The sequence below is a fragment of the Poecilia latipinna genome, unplaced genomic scaffold (genome assembly GCF_001443285.1).
Source record: "Poecilia latipinna isolate Pla-1442-1.1 unplaced genomic scaffold, P_latipinna-1.0 Scaffold490, whole genome shotgun sequence".
Taxonomy (NCBI): domain Eukaryota; kingdom Metazoa; phylum Chordata; class Actinopteri; order Cyprinodontiformes; family Poeciliidae; genus Poecilia; species Poecilia latipinna.
The window spans coordinates 200,233-220,058 of record NW_015113106.1 but is presented as its reverse complement, the minus strand read 5'-3'; the positions used below and the strand labels follow the sequence as shown (position 1 = coordinate 220,058).

Below are 19,826 nucleotides of genomic sequence, written 5' to 3'. Positions count from 1 at the left end.
CGTTTGACACCCCTGCTTTAGAGTATACTGTTAAAAGAAATACTCCTAACATCAACATGATAAAAGTTTTCAGGCATTTCCGTTTGATTTTTTAATATCTGTGGATTATTTTTTGGATTAGCAAAAGGCCTTAATAGATTTTGTTAACAAATCTGAACCGGGTGAAACTAAACTAGACCACTTGAGGAGTTTTTATAGTACAACAGAGTTTTTTCTTCTATCTTAAATATAATGTGTATATATTTTTGTACAGTTTTGGCTTAATTTCAGCTCAAAAAGTTGCCTTTTTTGAGTCTGTGCACTTCAGTTAATGATTAACAGTTCACTAAAATAGTTAACGATTATTTTAATAATCGATTAATCATGATTAATCATTTCAGCCTTAATTTATCTGGTATCAAAAAGGTAAGATTCCAGAGGTTTAAAAATAATTTGTACCGTTTTGGCTTTATTACAGCTCTGGATATGTTGTTCTTTCAGCAAATTGCTTTTTTTTTTAGTCTGTATGCTCCAGTTAACAATTAATCGGTTACTAAATTAGCTGACAATTATTGATTAATCGCGATTAATCGTTTCAGATTACGCTCTTAAATCTACATTTGAGTTTGTTTTGGGGACTTATTCCCCCATGGTTTTCTTTGATGTGCTTACGTCCAGGCCTCTCTGTGGGCCCATAACTCAGTCCTGCTGTAACCGGACCCCCTGACCCACATCCACAGATCCTCTGCCATTCTCGGCATCCGCTGTCGAGGAGAAGAAGGGACAGCTGGGTTAGCCCCCACCCACCTATCCACCCACCAAGAGAGGGGTTGGGAGAAGAACCCAGCCCACCCTGCCTCTTCATGTCCCCTTATGCCCTGGTGTGCAGCTGGGTTATTAATACCGACCAGAACCTCTCCGGCCTGACCCTCCACCCAGTGCAGCGAACCAGCTCTCTGACCTAAACAAGAAGGTGCTGGCAGCTGATTGGACGCTTCATCCACACCAGGAAGTAAAAGCCTTTGGTCACATTGTTGGCATCACCTGCCCAAGCGTTGGGACTAAAGGTGACTTGTTCTGGGTAAAACTGGGGCAAAGTTGATCGCTTAAAACCTCTGCCAAGGTTATATGCTGCCACCTAGTGGACAAAAGACAACTTGTTAATTTTTTTTAGTGTTTGTAGATGTGTTATTAGTTGAATACAGTTACAGATGAAAGCATTTTGACCAGAACTTGGAGAAATTACAAATCAGATCCAGTAAGGAGGAAAACGTGGGACTCTCCACCTCCCAGATAAACAACATGGCCGACGTTTTCTGGTGTTTGTGAGGTCCTGCTGCATGCATGAAGCAGCAATGGGGGTTCGCCTTGTTTATTGAGGAACGGCCACAGCTGCACAAACACGCAGCGCGGCCGATGGAGGTCCACATGAACAGAGACGGCAGAGAGGAGGAAGTCCACACCTGGCTGTCCCTTGTCTAGAGACGGTTCCTCATCTTCAGGGTTTCGGTCAATCTTTCATCGCTTCGGCATTGTTAAGTAGTTCGGAGCTGAGCGTAACGCGACTTGGATCTGTGGAACAACACAGAAGAGAAGATGAATCTCAGATTAGGGCTGAAACGATTAATCGGAATAATCATGATTAATCAATGACTGAAATCGTCGTCTACTAATTTAGCAATCGATTAATCGCTAACTGGAATATATAGACTCAAAAAAAAAAAAAGGAAATTTGCTGAAAAAAAACAGCATATTCAGAGAGGAAATTAAGCCAAAATGGGACAAAAATAAATACATTTTGCATTTAGAATAAAAAAACGTTTGTGTGTAACGACGTTTTAGCGTCACCTGGTTGACATACACAAAAGGAATGCTGAGTTATTGCATTTTAGGCAATAAAATGTTTATTTTCTTATTTAAAATTTTTTATATTATTTGTATATCTTTTAACGTATTTCTAATATTTTCCTTCCCTTTAACAATTGATAGTACAGAATCTGTCATGTTGTATATCTATGAAGAAATACAACTTAGCTAACATTTCATGTACTAGCTGATCAATCAATAGATTATAAATATCTATTTTATAGAGATTTTTTATACATAAAACCTGATGAGTATTTACAATTGCCTCCATTTAAGTTTGCTTTTACATTTCTAATAGTCTGCTTTTCCGTATTTAGAACTTTAAACTAAAAGTGATGTTTGAATAATTTTCCATTTTAAGCACCAAAATGTTTTCTTATCTAAACAAAGAAACTGAATCTTTTCATAATTCCTTACCAGTTTAAGTAGCTGCTGAAGATTATTCGATTAATCATCAGAATAATTGATTATTTGATTACAAACTACAATTAATCCAAGAAGAAACGTAAAAAAATCCAGGCAGAATTACGACAGAAAATTAGACTAGATTAGAGAAATGTACCCAATATTAATGGAGTTTATGTCTCTATAATCTACTGTGGAGCAGCTAAGCAACCCCACAGCATGATGCTCCCACTGCCATGCTTGACATTTCATACAGTAGATTCAATTTTCTTTTTCTTAGTAAAAGTAAAATCTTTAAAACAAACGTACCTGGGGGCTTTCTCTGCCGTCGGTCTGGTCGGAGCGCCGCCTCTGAACTGCAGCTCCAGCCGAGCGTAGATCCCACCAGCCGGCTGGACCAGCAGAAACAGAAACCAGTTTAAAAACAACCCAACACCAGTTCAGATGGAGCAGGAGGCTGCAACTCCAAGCTTTGCTAAAAATCGTGAAGAACGAACGGATGATTGTAAAAGCCATTTTCAGCCGTTTTCAAACCGTTTCCTGGAATAACTGAGCTAAATTTAGAACGACACTAAAAGAGTCAGCGATATTATTTAGATCTATTTTTCTTGTCATAAGGTTTTGTTTTATTTTCTAATATTTTGTTCTGAAATTGTGACATTTATTAATGTATGAATAACATCATTTTATGTTATATTTTCTTTAAATGTGACAAGACGACAGGCTAAACAAATCAATGCTGATAATGTTTAGTAATTGATTAATCTGTTGATTATTCTGATGATTAATTGACATGACATTTTATACATTAGAAATGTATTAAAATATGCAAAAATAATAAATTCGATCCATTTTCAAATAAGAAAATAAACATTTTATTACCTAAAATGCAACAAATGAAGTTTTTTTTAATATTAAATGCAATATATATTTTTTCTTATACAATTTTGGATTAGTTACTGCTCTGACTACGTTGTTCTTTTGAAACCCTACTCTATTTAAGATTTAAGTGATTATTAAATTAGTTGATGATTATTTTAATAATCGAATAATCATGATTAATGATTAATCATTTCAGCCTCACTGCCTATCTGCTTCTGTTACACCATTTTTTACAAATCACCATCTCATAAAACAAAATTTATCCATTCTTTCGTTTCATTTTTGCAAGATTTTTATGTTTTATTTTAAAAATTAGAAAACAAAATAGTAAACGATCAAAAATTATAAAAAGTTTTTCCAAAAAGTCATGTAACATTTCTGGCTCTGGTCGAGTTTTATTTTGTTCTACTGAGGTAAGAGAGACTGCAGACGCCTGAGCAAGAGGAACCGACTCGTCTCTGTTCACGGCAGAAGCAAAACCTTACTGAGTGTTTTGGTCTCGTTCCTGCAGGAAATATCACAGTAAACTTGAAATAAGACAAAACTAACTTACAAGTGACTTTTCAGCTTGTTTTGGGTAAATAATGTCATAATATTGATTTAAAAAGTACTACTAAAATAAGGGAAATAATCTCACTGATTTTAATTTATAACGTTGGAAAATATTTTGTTCTACTGTCTGATTATTTCACTTTTTTAATCAATATTAATGAATTTTTGACTTGGAAAAAAGCTGAAAAGTTACTTGTGTCTTATTTTAATTGTACTAAAATATTTTCAGTAGAAACTGGAACAGAAATATTACTTAGGAGTTTGTGTTTTTGCAGTGCAGACTCTCTCACCTCTTTGGTGTCCTTGGATTTGCTCGGCTCCTGGTCTCCGAACCTTATCTGGGTCAGGTGGCCGACGATCTCCGCCATGCGCCGCTGGTCTGAAACGAACAGAACAAACCCGGTTTGATGCTGTTCACCTCGCCGGGTCAGCAGCATTTGATGCTTTACCTTCCTCTCTCTGAGCGTCCTGGTTGTAGCGCAGCGAGCGAGAACTGTCCCACTTACTCTTCTGGAGGCTCACGCTGCAACACACACACACACACACACTGGTTAGCTTAGCTTCTGCATAGAAAGGTGTTTGGTGTTCAGGTGAGGCTTACGTGAAAGGTGTGCTGTCTCTGGACTGTGGCTAAGGAAAAAAACAAACACAGCTTAGAGTAAAATATGAGAAACAGCTCATAAAGTTTTAGTTTGGGGTAAAATTTAAGCACTTTTAAGGTAAGTTTTCAAACTTTTTTGGAGTTAAATGAAGTAAAAAGACAGTTTAAATTCACTATTATATGATATAATTTATTACTGTTAAACATGGGGTGGAGGATATGGAGTTAAAGTTCTACTATGATATTTTGTGGCACTATAAAAGTGAAAATAAATAGTTTTTATTATTCATTTTTTTAGATAACTGCAGTCATAGCCCCACAAACACAAATGCTGCTCTTGGAAAAACAATTTTCAGTTTCTTTAACATTAAAAAGTGAGATTTGTATCACTAAGCTGACCACAGTAACTAATATTTAGTCACATTTTTTTTTACATTTATTGATATTTACATTTATTGAACAAACAGTGGAGGAAATAGTAATAGTAATTCCAACAAGACAAACAGTTTTAGGATATTTTAAACGTGGCAAGGATAAATCAAAATTCTTCTTATGGAAAAAAGTATCACAATAAATGATTAACAATACAATAAATGTTCCCCTCTAGTTACTAATATTGTTTTGGGATAATATTTTACATTCTACAGATTCACTAAAATATAAAAAAATTTTATGATTTTAAATCTCTCACTTCTGAGAAAACATTAATTTAACAAAAAAAAAGCAATAACGTTGTTTAAAGTGTAAAATATAAAATTGACAAAAAGTAATTGAGAAATTAAGAATAATAAATATTTATTACATTAAAATAATCCAAACACATTGTGTTAAGTAAATGACCTTCCTGCTCAAATTAAATGTTAAAAACAAAATATACAAAGAAAATTAAAAAACTCCAAAAAATGTTCTCACAAAGTTAACCGGCTTTTAGAAAATACAAATAATTTTGGTAATTCTAACTGATCCAAAACAATAAAAGTTTAGTCTGACTTAACTTCAAACATTTTTTTTATTAGATGTATGAAAATATCTGGTTCCAACTGTAAACAACATTTACTAGATTTAAGCTTTAAATCAAACGTTAGATTGCAGTTTATTACAAAACCTTGGAAACAACTGGTTCAAATTCAGGGATTTCAAGCACCATGATGAACAGTTAGTTGGAAATGATCCATAAAGGAGAAGTAGAGATAAATCCATGAAATCAGCGACTGACCTTCTCAGATTTGTCTTTGCGTTGGAAGTTCGGAGAGGAAAGCTGTTTCTTCAGAGGTCTGTGGGGCTTCTTCGCCTTCTTAGCAGCTGGAAACAGAAAAACCAGAAAAGAGAGGAATAAACAGAAGGTGGCATCAGGCGCCACCTGCCGGCTGAAAACAGGAACTGAATAATAAAACAGGAGATTTAGAAGAAGTAAAAAAACACCTTTCATCAAAGTTAGAGTTGTATGATGGATTAAATGACACTTTCTATTCTGATGATCGATATTTTTTGAAAGGCGATTTTGTTTATTTTGTTTACAGAGACATCATAATTTATATATTTATATTTCAGTTTTATTTAGCTGTTTTTGGTTGTGTTTTATTTTGGACATTTAAAATATCTTCCAGTTTCAGTGCTAAATTAGGGCTAAAGAAAGAAAAAGGGAGGAGTACATTTAAAAAAAATTTTTTTAGATTAATTAATCTCAGAAATTTTCTAGAAAAAAACGTGGAAATTTCTGAGTTTGATATACTGAAAATTTGGTAGAAAAAAAATCTGAAATCTTGAGATTAATTTCAGAAATTTTCTTGAAAAAGCTTTGAAATTTCAGAGTTTGAAAAGTTAAAAATCTGCTAGAAAAAATTATGTAGTTTTGAGATTCATTTCAAATTTAAGATTGAAAAGCGAAAATATGTTAAAACAAATCTCTGAAATTTTCAAACTAACCTCAGAAATTTTCTAGAAAAAACTCGAAAACTTCTAGGTTCAAAAAGTCAAATATTTGCTAGAAAAGTCTAAAAAAATTTCAGATTAATCTCAGAAATTTTCTAGCAAAAGTACGAAAATATATTTGTATTTTTTACACATCTGGTGATTCTGACCAGAGCAGAAAGTTTTAGTGAAATGACATAAATGAGCTTACTTGTTATTTTTAACAAAGCTTTTCCAAAGCAGCAGTTTGTGGGTGGAACAAAAATTATTTTGCTACCAGATTAAGCATCACAATCTGACTTTTCTGCCAGACTCTCACCTTGTTTCTTCGACAGCTCTTCTTCGTCCCCGACCTCGTCTTCGGTGACCTCTGACCCCGTGGTGTACTCCTCGTCCTCTGACAGGAGAGACTGCTGCCTCTGGAAGAGCAGAGTTTTAGTTTCTGACACAACAACCATCGCCAGAATCACTGAAAACGACGAGGCCTCCTACCAGCTGAAGAGTCCAGTTCTTGAAAAGGGAAAACTGAGTGAGAAACACAAAGGAAATTAAACAAGAATCTGTAGAAAAACAAATTAAAATTGATTTTAAAGAGACAAACAGAGCTGCCGTCTCCTCTCAGAGGTCCGAGGAGTGTCGGCTCTAGGAGAGCTTTGCAGTCTGGGACTTTCTCTGCTCCGGGCGGACTCTCCTCAGAGCTGACGAGCACAAGCAGGATGTTTAACTTTTATCAGAAATCAGGCAGAAATCGTCATGGCGATGACCTTTACACTGACCTCTCTGCCGGCGATGCGTTGGACAAGCACACAGCATCTCTGTGCAGCAGTAGGTCATTAAGGACTCTGGTCTGAGCTGCCGTCACCTCGTCGTATTTCTCCTCATCCTGTACGTTCACGATGTGATCCCGCGTCTTACAACCCTGAACAGACACACACACACACACATCCTTGTTAATATCCTTCAGGGGGCCTGAAAGTAGCTTAGTGAGTTGAGGGGCCCACCCTTTCTAGACATCCTAGATCTATGGAAAAAATCAGGCAAGTTCCCCCAAAAATCTTGATACTAAAGATCACCTTCAATAAACACAATTTGAAACTTTATTTTACATTTCAGTTTTGCAGTCACATGTGAGGCCCGTTTCTAACATTTATGCTTTGCAGGGCCCACCTTTACACACATGAGTTTTTTAGTCTGTTACACACAAACCTTATCCAGTCAGCCTGATTTCTTTCTTAGAAAGTTTCGACAAAAAACTGTTTGTCATTTTTGTTGTATATAAATTGATTCCCATATGTTGAGAAATGGAGGAACAGATGTTTCGCCTTCTATATACACACTGCAAAAACACAAAATATTACCAAGTATTTTCGGTCTGGTTTTTAGTGAAAATATCTTAAATTGGAAACCTTTGGTATCCCAGTGGGGTCAAAGCGGAGAACCCTCTGGTTGCAGCAGGGGTATATTCCTGCCCCATGCCAACCTTTCTCTGCGCCCATGCCGGGGTACAACACGCTGTCTGGGTGGTATTTGCATTGGGTCAGCTCTGCACAAACGAACACCTGCACCAAACACACAGACGGGTTTTAGAGTATATCTCATCACAGAAAACTATTAGAAAAATAAGCATTTCCTGCAAAAATGCAGCGTGAATTCTGCAAGCTCAATGGTTTTAGTGAAAATTGCAGAAAAAGATAGAAAAATGATAGTTGGAGTTAAGGTTGGAAGGAGGGTTCCAACTCCTTTCAACCTAAATTCCAAACATAATAATCATTCCCACTAATTATTGTTTTTTCCCGACTCTGGGGTTGAGTCAGGACACTCTGACCTGCTGACAGCGGGAGCAGGTGAGGTAGTTGATGGTTCCCCAGATTCTCCAGTAAACGAGAACCCAGGACTTGAGCTCCTCATATAAAGCTGTGGTGTATTCATGCACATCCCAGCTCTTCTGTCTGTGAACCCAAACAACGTTAATAACACATTAAATAACATATATATATATATATATATATATATATATATATATATATATATATATATATATATATATATATATATAAAACAGTTTGTTTGTAAATAATTTAACAATTGAAGTGAACCTGAATTAGGTGCAGCCTGAGTTCAGCGGTCTGAAGTTACTTTAGTAATAAGTGATTAATAATTAAAATCTCTAGCCTTTGTTACATTTATTTATTTGTTTACATTTATGTACCTTGTGTGCGTATAGATGATCTGTCCTCGGACGTCAACGTTGATTTTCCCTGGAACGCAGGAAATCTTCCTCTCCGTGTCTTTGGTCAGCAGCTTGAGGCACAAACTGCATCTGCATTATGGAGACGAAACAAAACGGCAGCACATTTTCAGAAACTCTACAACAAAGAAAAAGAACTGCAGAAGAAAAGAGTTTGTACCAACCTGTAGAGAGTCGAGGCGTTTCCTGGTGAATCTTTGTTCTGGTGGTTTGGATCAAACAGCCGCTCGATTTTCTTCTGAAACAGTTTGCTTTCACGTAGAAGAAGAGGAAGAAAGCAGCGTTAGCTTCTAAATTAGCCACGTGTTGACACGCAGACTGCTTTAAACTTCCTACCTCTTGAATTTATCTTTTTTGTCGCGGATGTCGTCGGCCTCGTTGTGGTTGAAGAGCTCGGCGATCCGTGTTGCCAAGTTGCTGTTGATGCAGTTCATGTTGCAGGGAGTGGCAACGATGGCGCTCATGTGTTTATGGCAGTACTGGATGCATTCCTCCACCTGAACACAGACAAAGATATTCAAACTCCTGCAGATTTCTCACCTGCTTGACAAACAAATCAATAATAAATAACTGTCTGAAGCTGCTTCTATGGAGCATAACTCCTGTTACACTGACTGTCACTGATGGTAAAAATGTGTAAGAAGCCTTAAAAATAACTTGTTTGATTGTAGTAGCTTAATTTTCCACTAAAATGAATTGAAATGTAGTTTGAACATTATTTGAAATTAAAAAAAGTAGACGTTTGGCTGATTTTAAACTCCAAAAAAATTAATCCTGACAATAGGGATAGTTTTGGAGGGTTTTAGACAGCATTACTTGGAATATATAGTGACGATAAATCTAAATTTCTATCATAAGACATTTATCATGATAAATGATAAACGATACAATAAATACCCATCTCTAAAATATAGACAGAGTTTTGTTGAGGACCTAAAAATTGTACTCAAGTAAGAGTAAAACTGCTTTAACATATTTTACTCAAGTAAAAGTGAAAAGTAGTCGATCAAGAAATTACTCAAATAAAAGCAAAAAATGTATTTAGTAAAAAAGGCAACTCAGGTCCTGAGTAACCGGTCAAATAAATAACATCAGATGGACCAAAATATAAAGTTAAGTGGAAATTTTGGTATTTAATGGACCAACGTATGTATAAATAACATGATTAGAAAATAACAAAATCAAGCAAAATAAACAGTTTTCCAAATCAGTTTCTTTCAATTTAAAACATGAAACTTTAACAACATTTTTGGTCACTCAGTAAAGTTACTCACATTAGGTCGAGTATCCAGAAATTTAACTCAAGTAAGAGCAGCGATACTTCATAATAAAATTACTCAAGTAAAAGTAAAAAGTACACCTTAGTAGAAATATTCCTGAAAGTAATTTTTTTACAACAAATTACTCAAGTAATTCTAACTAATTACGACCCAACTCTGGAAGAATGAAGATATCACTGCACTGAACAAATTGAAAACCTAAAGTTTTAATTCTTCCTGAGTTAAAACGTTAGTATTATTGTTCTAAATTAATATGAACCTGTTTTCTTTACATTATTTAAGGACTGAAAGCACTGCATCTTTTTCATTATTTTGTCAATTTTTCATTTTCTGCAAATAAATATAAAATTTTTGCTTGGAATTTCAGAGACATTTTTGTCAGTAGTTCAATAGAGAACAATGTTAATTTTACTCAAAAATAAACTTATACAGTAAAATCAGAGAAATTATAATTTTGCAGTGGCCTCTTAATTTTCCAGAGCTGTATTAACTCCACAACACTTACTAACGTATCCATCTTCAAGAACTCAGAGGAGATCAGGATGGAGATGACGTTGCTGGGCTCTGAAACCGACAGACACCGAACACACAAACCAAACACCACCCATGGTTCACAACAAGCAGGTGGAGAAGGTGAGCAAGCATAAAAATAAACGTGAGATGTTGCTGTGTTTTTGCTTCTAATTTACCCAGCCGGGGTTTGTCCTTGTTTCCCTCTCCTGCCGAGTTCCTCCTGACGTAGTTCATGAGCCAGTCGAAGATCTGAACGTCGCAGTGAACCGAGATGTCCACCTCTTCCCACCTCTGCTGGTCCACAGATAAATACTCAGCAAAGTAGCGCATCTCTTTGACTAGAAGATCTCTGGGGCAGGTAAAATCCTGCTTCAGGTTCTTGGTCTCATCACAGACGTGGATCACCATGTTGAGACTGGAGAACAGGGGTCATATTAATTGCTTGGAATACAAAACGTTAAGCAAAGTGTCATGTACTGTCGTATTTCTCAAACTTTTTCAGGACCACCTAATTTGAAATTGCCCCACAATAACACAACATGGTAACCTGAAATGAAAATATTAGTCTCTTAACTCACTTATTGCATGATTGAGAAGGGTGGCGTTCTGTAAATATGACTGGCCTTGACAAAACCACGAACAAGTTTACTCAGGGAATTTTGAGTTATTTACATATTCTGAAAGTGTTTATGGAAATAAACATAATCTTATGGCTACTTTGTAATTTAGAAGCACAGTATAAGAAAAATAAATTTGAGTTGCTTTGTCAGAAACAAAAATCGTCTTCTGGCATGAAAAATGATCCACCCATTTCTATCAATTGTATTTATTTACTGCTTAAATTACTTTTAAATAAATAACAATAGCAATATCTGTGCTTATAAGCAAGCAAAGTCGTAAAAAACAAAGAAAAAAAGAACAGTTCTCATTAACCGAGTCTTGAGTCCTAACGTTCACGGAGTAGAGTAGTTCAAAAGAATCGAATCGCTCGTGAACGACTAACTACTCTCATGATTTAACTTCCTCCGATCACATAAGTTCCTGACGTTTTCTTTCTTTCCACTTGAATCTTCAGTTTTTTTTTTAAGTTACCCGGTTTTAAACCACGTATCCGTTATTGTTTTTAAACACGATCCTCAGTAAGCTAGCTGTAGCTTCTCACCTTGAGCTGACGTCACGGCAAATAAACGGTCGTTTACATGCAGTACCTTGCTAACCACCAGGGGGCGACCACGTACCACCAGTTTTAGAGAGACTGGTCTACAGATAGGACTTACTCCCGTGGTTTTTGGGGTTTTTCATCCTCTTCCACTGAGACTCGCGTCTCCTTCTTCTCCACCGTTCCTCCCCTTCCAGCCGGGAGCGACTTAGAGCCTGCAGACATCAGGAGAAAAAAATACTGCAAAACATCTTGAAATTTTTCACATTTTGTCTCGTTAGAACTGCAAACGTCAATGTAATTTATCCAGGGTTGGTAAACGTTTCACTGCACTTTCAAGGTAAAACATGCAAATTGTGAATTTGCATGTTCAGGGCCTTTAAGGCCCTGCACAGATTCAGATTTGGTCTAAATCAAATGTGAATTTTTGCCTAAACCAACAGAACTGAATCTGTGAATATTTGAGGCAGCCTTAACTGACCTGTGACTTTGCTGCAGTTTTGACTGCCTCCTTCTCTCTTGACCACATCTCCAGCCTCCAGCAGGGCAGACAGGCTGTCAGATGGTGAGCTGGTTCCTCCCGTTAGGTCATTGCACTGATAATCCACCTGGGGAAACCCCGCCGTGGCCTTCAGCTCCTCAAATCGACTGGCACACTGTGAAACCACATCAAAGCTGCTGATTTCCTCTCATTCACTCTAATTGTTGATAAACCATGGAGCAGAAGATGGACACAGTGGATAAAATGAAGAGGAGATGGATGATGGAGGCATTCATAGTTACCCAGTAGCATTGCAGTTACCTCCTTAGGAGTGAAGCCTGGCACCAGTTTGGCCACATTCTCCCAGCTTATGGGCTGAGGAACCCCCCACAGAGACCCCAGCACCATGTCCAGAACCAGGACATTGTTGTCGTAGGGGAAATTATTGTTGTCCGAACAGAAGCGACTCATTTCTACACAGACAGACGGTCAACAAACAAATAAGATGCTTTCAGTCAACAAGAACAAAACTGATCTGAACTTTCTGAAAGAAAATTACAGAGTTTGCATTTTAAGAATGAGATTAGATTATATAAAGCTACAATCAATTTTTATTTATTTTATATCTTTTCAACACAGATATTGTATTTAGTTGAAACAGCCAGTTGCTGCTTTTTTACTCTTTTACAAAAAGAGTTGAAAAAGCCTGATTTCCTTGAAGTTAAACATTTTTGTTTGAATTGAAATAGAAGATTTAGTATTTTTTGACTGCATTAGAAAATTATTTTATTGCATCCACAAAAAAATTTCAAGAAGGAAATATCAGAATCAGAATTACTTTATTGTCATTGTGCATGAAAGCACAACTAATTTTAAAAAAATAGACACTCTCGACGGCAGTCCAAATAAATAAAATGAATTAAGTATATTTAAACAAATATAAAATATATTGTAGAAAGACACAGAGACAACCAGGATGTTAAAAGAACATACGTGTTGTCGTAAGTGTGGGAAGGAAGGATCTCCAGTAGCAGTCAGTCTCGCAATAAATCTGGAGAGGCCTCTGACTGAAGACTGTTGCTGTATGACATGCTAGCAGCTCAATTTTAAGGCAGGAGAAACAATATTCCACAGTAATGTTCTGGATGACACAATCAGGTGTTGACAAGCACTGCTAATCCACCTCATTTGCTTTTGCTGATCCTTTTTAAATCTTTGTTTGGCTGTCTGGTTAGAAAGCTGGGCAGAGAGATGTTGGAATTGAGGATATTATGATCGATGGAAGAAATGGTTTGAACTTTCTTCTTCCCTCTCTGCTCTTTGGTTCTGCTCTGCATCCACGAAGCCTTCTTTTGTTTAGATATTTTTATCTTTTTTCTTTGTAAATCTACATTTTCCAAGTCTTCATCCATCCATCCATCCATTTTCTGAACACCCTTGTCCCTCAGTGGGGTCGGGAGGGGTGCTGGTGCCTATCTCCAGCTAACGTTCCGGGCGAGAGGCTGGGTACATCCTGGACAGGTCGCCAGTCTGTCGCAGGGCTCCAAGTCTTCATAAACAGCACATTTAATGAATTGTTAAAATCGATTTATTGTATAGCTCTAGATGAAACCAAAAAGTGAGTTTTGGGGTTAAATTTTACAAAACAACTCTGCATTGCCAAATGAACACCAAACTCCCAGTGAAACATAGTAGTGGCAGAAGCATGCTGTGAGGTTAAACTTCCTGAATTCCAAATATTGATCACTTTTGACTTGAAGTTAAAGTTTTAAAACCACCTTGCCAGACTCCAGAAGTACAGTAAATCTAAAACATGTTATATATTTTTCACCTAATTGTACTGGATATGTGTCAACTTAAAGGCGGAAAATATCTAGATTTTTTTTTTAATATTCACTGATGTTATGTTTAAATCACAAAAACATTACGGATATACATCAATCAGTTTCCAATTTAAGCAATGCAAGAAAGTCGAGAAAGTGCACATAGGTGGCTGATGATGCATTTTAATTGTGTGATGGGACGTCGCAGTGAGAAGTGGCGCTACCGCAGGCCGAGCCTCCAGTAACTCCTTCTGATACATCAGGCGCTTCGGGTCAAAGCAAATTCATTTTTTATGCGACAAAAACATTAAAAACGAAAAAACTGGTACAGAAAAATGATGCCGTGGTTGCTGCTTACCGTCTTCCAGCAGAGTCAAGGCAGCAGCGGAATCCTTTCTGCCATTGTGGTGATGATAATGGTGCTGATGCTGCGGTCCAATGGCTAACTACCAGGCTAGCTAACTTTGCGGGACCGGACTGTTTGCTGCCTTCAGGTAACCACCGAAATTTGAACTTAAGAATCTCACTTTCACTCAACTCAGGTTTCAGTTTTAAAATTGATATTAGTATGTACTTTAAATATTAAATATATTCTATATTGTTTTATATACTATTTAAATCTTTGGTAATTTGTTTGTACTTCTATCGCCGTTTAATTTATCTTATATGCGTTGTTTGAAAAACAGTTTGTGATTTTTTATTTTTTTACAAGTGAAATGTACTTAATGTACTATAGAAATCAAATGTACTTTCTCAAAAAAATACAGCATTTTTTATCTTACACTTTTTAATTGTAAAAATCAGGTCAATAAGTGTAGCGTATTCCCTAAAACATAATTTTCGATAGTCCCTGAAGGCAGCACAAGCCTTCACTAGTTAGCATGAACGCTAACCATCAACGAAGGCATTCGCTAAATTTACGTCCTCGTTTACGGTATAAAGTAGTATTCACATGCCATTCCGTTTAAACACAAACCAAACACCTGACTAAATAAAACTGTTTATACACATTAAAAGCTCGTTAGTTTGTAAAATCGTCCCAGTTGTCGCACTGCAGCAACATGAGTCCTGTTACCATGAGACGACGGTCGTAAATGCGGTATATATGTCGTAAACTACTTCGTAAACCTTTCAAACAGAAAGGACAAAATCAAACAATTGGTAGATCAGCTAAGTGCAAATTAATATAAAACTAAGCGGGGAATAATGTGCTTGTGTTTTGACGTTGTAGTTTTCAAACTCTTAATATTAAATGACTCATATCAGTTACATTTAACTTCCCTTTGTGATTAGTAAGGTATTTTTTAATTGAATTGACGCCATTTATAAAACGAAGTCTTGTTAGAGGTGCCCAAATGGCGGACTCTAATAATCCTGATATGGCACTTTAAAATTAAAAGCCATAGCAGAATTTCAGGAGTTTCTAGGCCATGAATGGAACTGCATCAGAGATTATCTTAGTCCTTTCAGGGATATTGGTGAAAAACACGTCTGGGTCCACCCTCTCCTTCTAAATTTAATTTTTAAACTATAACTGGGACTCTTTTGGGGTTGTAGTTGTACAGTGGACTCCATCTTGTTGAAGGAGTCATGGTAATTTGACATTTACATATGTACCAGTGACAAAAGAAGAAAACTGTTTTTGGAAATATTTATTTTCAAAATATTTATATTAAATATTTACAAATTACTTTGTGACAAATAAAGTGATGAAAATTTGCAGCTTGCACCTCTCCAGCTCTGACAACAATCCCATATGTTCCAGACAGAAGACAACAGAAAACCAGGTGCCTGTCAACCAAGAGCGCCCAAACTTAACATGATCACGTTCTTAACACCTCCGTCCTTAAAAAAGACAACATACCAGTTTACCTCATCTCCTTACAAAACAAACTTGCACAAAAGTTTATTAAGCAAGCTTTGAATGGGAAGCGAAAACCTTGAATTTGTTTAAAAACTATTTTCCATCAGTAACCTTGAATTCAGACTGATAATCTGAATCAAGAAGTATTCTAGAAGATTTCTGATGAGGTCCATTGAGATACCGCTGCTGTCAAGTATTAGTCTATTTCCAGAGTTAAAGACTGCAAACAAGAAATGATCGAGCTAATTAATTATAAACCTCTACACACGAAGGCATCATCATCAGAGGTCGTTTTTTTCGGGGATGTTCAGCACAGTGTTGGACGGCGTCTCAGAGGTTGAAGTGCTCAGACTGAAGGAAGCTGGAGTTTCTCTGAACGCAGACTCCAGCAGCTGCTCTGCAGACGCAGCGTCGGACGGCGCGGCGAGATCAGGGGTGAAACCTCGGGCTGCATCAGGCTGCAGCTGCGCAGGCGAGGCCGTCTGGGCGCTCTGCTGCTTCACCTCAGCGAGCCTCTCCGTCTCGGCGTGCTTTCGGCCTCTCCGTTTCCCCAGGATCTTGACGTAGTTGGCAGGGACGAGTCCCGTGGTCTGACCGTCCACGCTGGCCAGCAGCCATCCACGCACCCGCGGCTGTAGCTCTGAACGAGGAGGAGGAAAACACACAGCAAGGATGTTAAACTAACACTGGAAACTTGTGGCGCATTAAACAAGCTCTTAATACGTCATAATAAGATGTAATAAGAAAAAATAAAACATAGAAAAACAAAATTACGACAATCAAGTCGTACAAGGATAAATTCTTAATATTTCAACAATAGTCAATATTTTGACAATAAAGCGATTAAAGTCATAATATTGCAAGAATAAAGTGTTAATATTGCAAAATTAGTCATAATACTACGAGAGTAAAGTTATACAAGAAAAAAGTTGTAGTACTTCTAGAATAGTCAGTATTTTGAGATAAAGTCAATGTTTCATGAATAAAGTCATAATATTACCAGAATAAACTTTTAATATCACAAAAATAGTCATAATATTACTATTATATGAATTTTATTCACACGAGAATATTCTCGTATAACTTTACCCTTGGATAAAATTACGAGAACAAGGTCACAATATTTCAAGAATAAAGTCAATATTTTAGAATAAAGTCATAAAATTATGAATTTATTCACAAAATATTGTGATTTATTCTAGCAATACGTCACAAAGTAATAAAGTCCAGTTTTTGGACGTAATACTACGACTTTATTCTCGTACAAGCTTATTCTCTTGATATTAAGACTTTATTTTCATAATATTAAGAGTCTTGCGACTTTACTCATGTAATTTTATTTTATTTTTTATTTTCTTGGTCCTAATTCTCCATCACAGAAACTACCAACTGACTACAAGGAAAACATATTCTCTATTTCATCAGCCAGCAGAAATAATACTGTGTTTTACATATTTTGGAGGAGCAGATGTTCCTTCAGCACGTTACATAAAGATGTTAACGAGTTCTCACCTTTAGGAGCCAGGTTAAGCATGTCTCCGGCCCGCAGAGAAACTTCCTCCTCTGAGGAAGCTGTGAAATCGTATTCTGCTCTGGCAACGACGTGGTCGTCCTCTCCGCTGGCCCAGTTGGTGGCTAAACACAAGCAGAACATCTTCATTAACGAAATTAGAAATAAATAAAACAAAAATACACTTTTAAAAGCTTTCATGACACAATCTACAAAAAAGCACTTCCGTGTATTTTAGATCAACACAAAGTAGCAAATAATGAAATCGAAGCACCAGACTGCAGATTTTGTCATGCAGTTTTTGGTAGAAAGAGAGAAAAGAGAAACAATAAATCATACAAATGGAAATTATTGATTTCCATTTAATTTATCATGTGATTAATTGATTTGTTGTTTATTGGGACAAACCTATCTGTAACCTGAGTAAAAGTGAGGCCAAAGTACAAAGTGCTGCTGAACACCTTTGAGCTCATCAGTAAGTGGCTCCAAACTATCAATAATTTACAAACATTCTTAACTCATGTCAAATCCAAAACCAAACATTAGAGACACATTTTAACCAAAAATTCACCTGAATTTAGTTCAAACAGAAATCTGTTTCTTTTATTGAAATAAACAGATTTGGAAAAATTTTCTTCTGCCTGATTTTGTTTCTTTTTATTTATATGAATTATTGTCCTTTTTGTCCTATAAATACCAAAATTTTCACTTAAATTTATATTTTGGTCCATCTGATTATGTAGTTTTTAAATACTAAAGATAATTTGATCAGTTACTGAGTACTTGAGAAGGCTTTTACCAAATACATTTTAACTTTTACTTGAGAAAATTTTATGGATACTCTGCACGTCAACAGAAGCCCCTTCCAGCGGCTTCAGTTCATTTTGTTTTCTAGAACAAGTCTCTACACCAAGCACTGTGAGGCTGGATATTTTTAAATTTAGAGATAAATCAGATGCGAGTCTTACCACTTTCTTCAGAACCGGCCGTGGAGCTCAGCAGTTTCCAGATGAGATAGGGTCCACCGAGAACTACAGCGAAGAAGAGGAAGATTGGCCAGGACTTCACGCTCTGTTCCTCGGCTGCCGCTCCAAACACCCTGGACGAAGCTGTAGCCAGGGCGTCGGTCGTGCTGTCGGCCCACAAGTCCTCCACGTCTGCGTCTGACCCTCTCCCCAGCAGCCGCTTCAGCCGTCTGTAGAGGTAACGCAGCGTTCGCACCAAAGCGAACGCCGACAGAACCCTTGTGAGGTGAGCGCGCAGCCTCGTTAGGTGGTTGGCTACGTCCAGCACAGCGCGGAAGCTGTTGTAGACAGCTGAGAAGGTGGCGTCCAGCATCATGCTGACTGAAGCGAACGCCTGGACGATGCTTTCGATCGACTGGAAGGCGCCGCGGCTGCTCTCCTCCGCCTGCTGCACGAACCGGCTGGGGGCGACTTCTTCTGCGTGAGGGAAGCGGCTGTAGCCTCCCAGGCCGTAGCCGCCGCCGCCGTAGCTGTAGGGGTTGTAGCCGCCATAGATGGAGCTCCCATAGGGACTGTAGGTGGAGGTGAAAGAGCTGTAGGATGGACGGTAGGACTGCTGCATGGGGCGGGGAGGCAGTGGAGGGGCCATTCTGGTCAAAACAGGAGGACCTGCCGGTGTGGAGGGTCCCACAGCTGCAGGTCCAAAGTCTGCAGATCTGTTCAGTGAGAAAAGATGCAATAATTTAGACAGCTGAGGTGACAAGAAGGAGTTTTCTGGGAAAATGGTTCAAAGAGGTAGATTTATTACAATAAGGGCTGAAATGATTAATCAGATTTATCAAATTAATTGTGATTAACTTATTATTGAAGTAATTTTCAACTGATTTAGAATTTGATTGTTAACTGACGCATACTAGGGCTGCACAGGGTTGTACAGAATTTTCATTTACCACTTAAACCTTTTTTTTTTTTACACAATATCAGAAAATAATTAAAACATGCAAATAAGTAAATAGTTCAACTCATTTTTTAAATAAGAAAATAAACATTTTAATACCTAAAACAAAGTAACACAGCAGTCCTTTAGTGAATTTGAACTGGAAAAAGCTGAAACTATCTCATTAGAGGAGTTTTGCATAAAACATATTTACACAAGATGTTTTTATCTTAAATGTATAAACATATACATATATTACACAGTTCTGGTTTATTTGCTCCTCTCAATATGTTGATTTTTAAGCAAATGGCCTTTCTTTGGCTCTGTACACTCTAATTTATGATTAATTAACTATTAAATTGGTTGACCATTATTCGATTCATTCCATTAATCGTTTTAGCCCTAATGAATACAGACTCAAAAAAAGGCAATATACTGGAAGAACGACATACTCAAAGCAGTAATTAGGCCAAAAATGCACATAAATATACACATTTAAGACAAGAAAAACAAACTTTTATTTGTAAATATGCTCTTTCCAGTGGCAAAGTTTTAGCTTCAACTTGTTCAAACTGTGTAAAAAACAAAATCTCCTATTAAACACCTTTTGCTATCCAAAAGATTCCACGTCATTGGTTATTAAATCAACATTATAACGCAGTGTGTACTCCGTTATGCAACAACTTTTAGGACAGTCTTTAACGACAATAGCCCAGTTAAACACTCAACATAAAATCTGAAATCTGTACACCCTGGCTGTTGCGATGATATTTAATTATAACCCCCCCCCCCCCCCCCCCCCCCAACAAACAAATTCCAGGAATGCAGAATAAAAAATAAAAACGCAACG

At 37.0% G+C, this 19,826-nt stretch overlaps 2 protein-coding genes across 3 annotated transcripts in view; both read right to left on the bottom strand.

Annotated features, from left to right (window-relative positions):
• Positions 1-1,152: 1,152 nt before the first annotated feature.
• On the bottom strand, positions 1,153-14,781 carry sanbr (SANT and BTB domain regulator of CSR). Of its 2 annotated transcripts, none has more exons than XM_015039945.1 (21): positions 14,059-14,781; positions 12,199-12,350; positions 11,878-12,052; positions 11,515-11,611; positions 10,414-10,652; positions 10,230-10,288; positions 8,781-8,941; positions 8,609-8,695; positions 8,406-8,516; positions 8,022-8,145; positions 7,603-7,755; positions 6,973-7,115; positions 6,798-6,894; positions 6,689-6,721; positions 6,516-6,615; positions 5,502-5,587; positions 4,286-4,314; positions 4,134-4,207; positions 3,975-4,063; positions 2,560-2,642; positions 1,153-1,551 (listed from the first exon to the last, which is right to left on the bottom strand). In XM_015039945.1, the coding sequence occupies exons 2-21, from the start codon at positions 12,346-12,348 to the stop codon at positions 1,515-1,517; spliced, it is 2,127 nt and encodes a 708-aa protein (XP_014895431.1). In that variant the 5' UTR covers positions 12,349-12,350; positions 14,059-14,781; the 3' UTR covers positions 1,153-1,514. The 2 variants fall into 2 exon arrangements, with proteins under 2 accessions (XP_014895431.1, XP_014895432.1); XM_015039946.1 differs by having other exon boundaries at positions 6,689-6,706.
• Positions 14,782-15,334: 553 nt separating this feature from the next.
• pex13 (peroxisomal biogenesis factor 13) overlaps positions 15,335-19,826 on the bottom strand; it is an 8,155-nt gene continuing 3,663 nt past the window's right edge. Inside the window, exons 2-4 of the mRNA XM_015039944.1 lie at positions 18,043-18,755; positions 17,077-17,199; positions 15,335-16,204 (exon numbers count right to left, since the gene is read on the bottom strand). Of these exons, the coding sequence (XP_014895430.1) occupies positions 15,846-16,204; positions 17,077-17,199; positions 18,043-18,755 (1,195 nt within the window). The 3' untranslated portion in view covers positions 15,335-15,845. The remainder of the gene's footprint in view (positions 16,205-17,076; positions 17,200-18,042; positions 18,756-19,826) is intronic.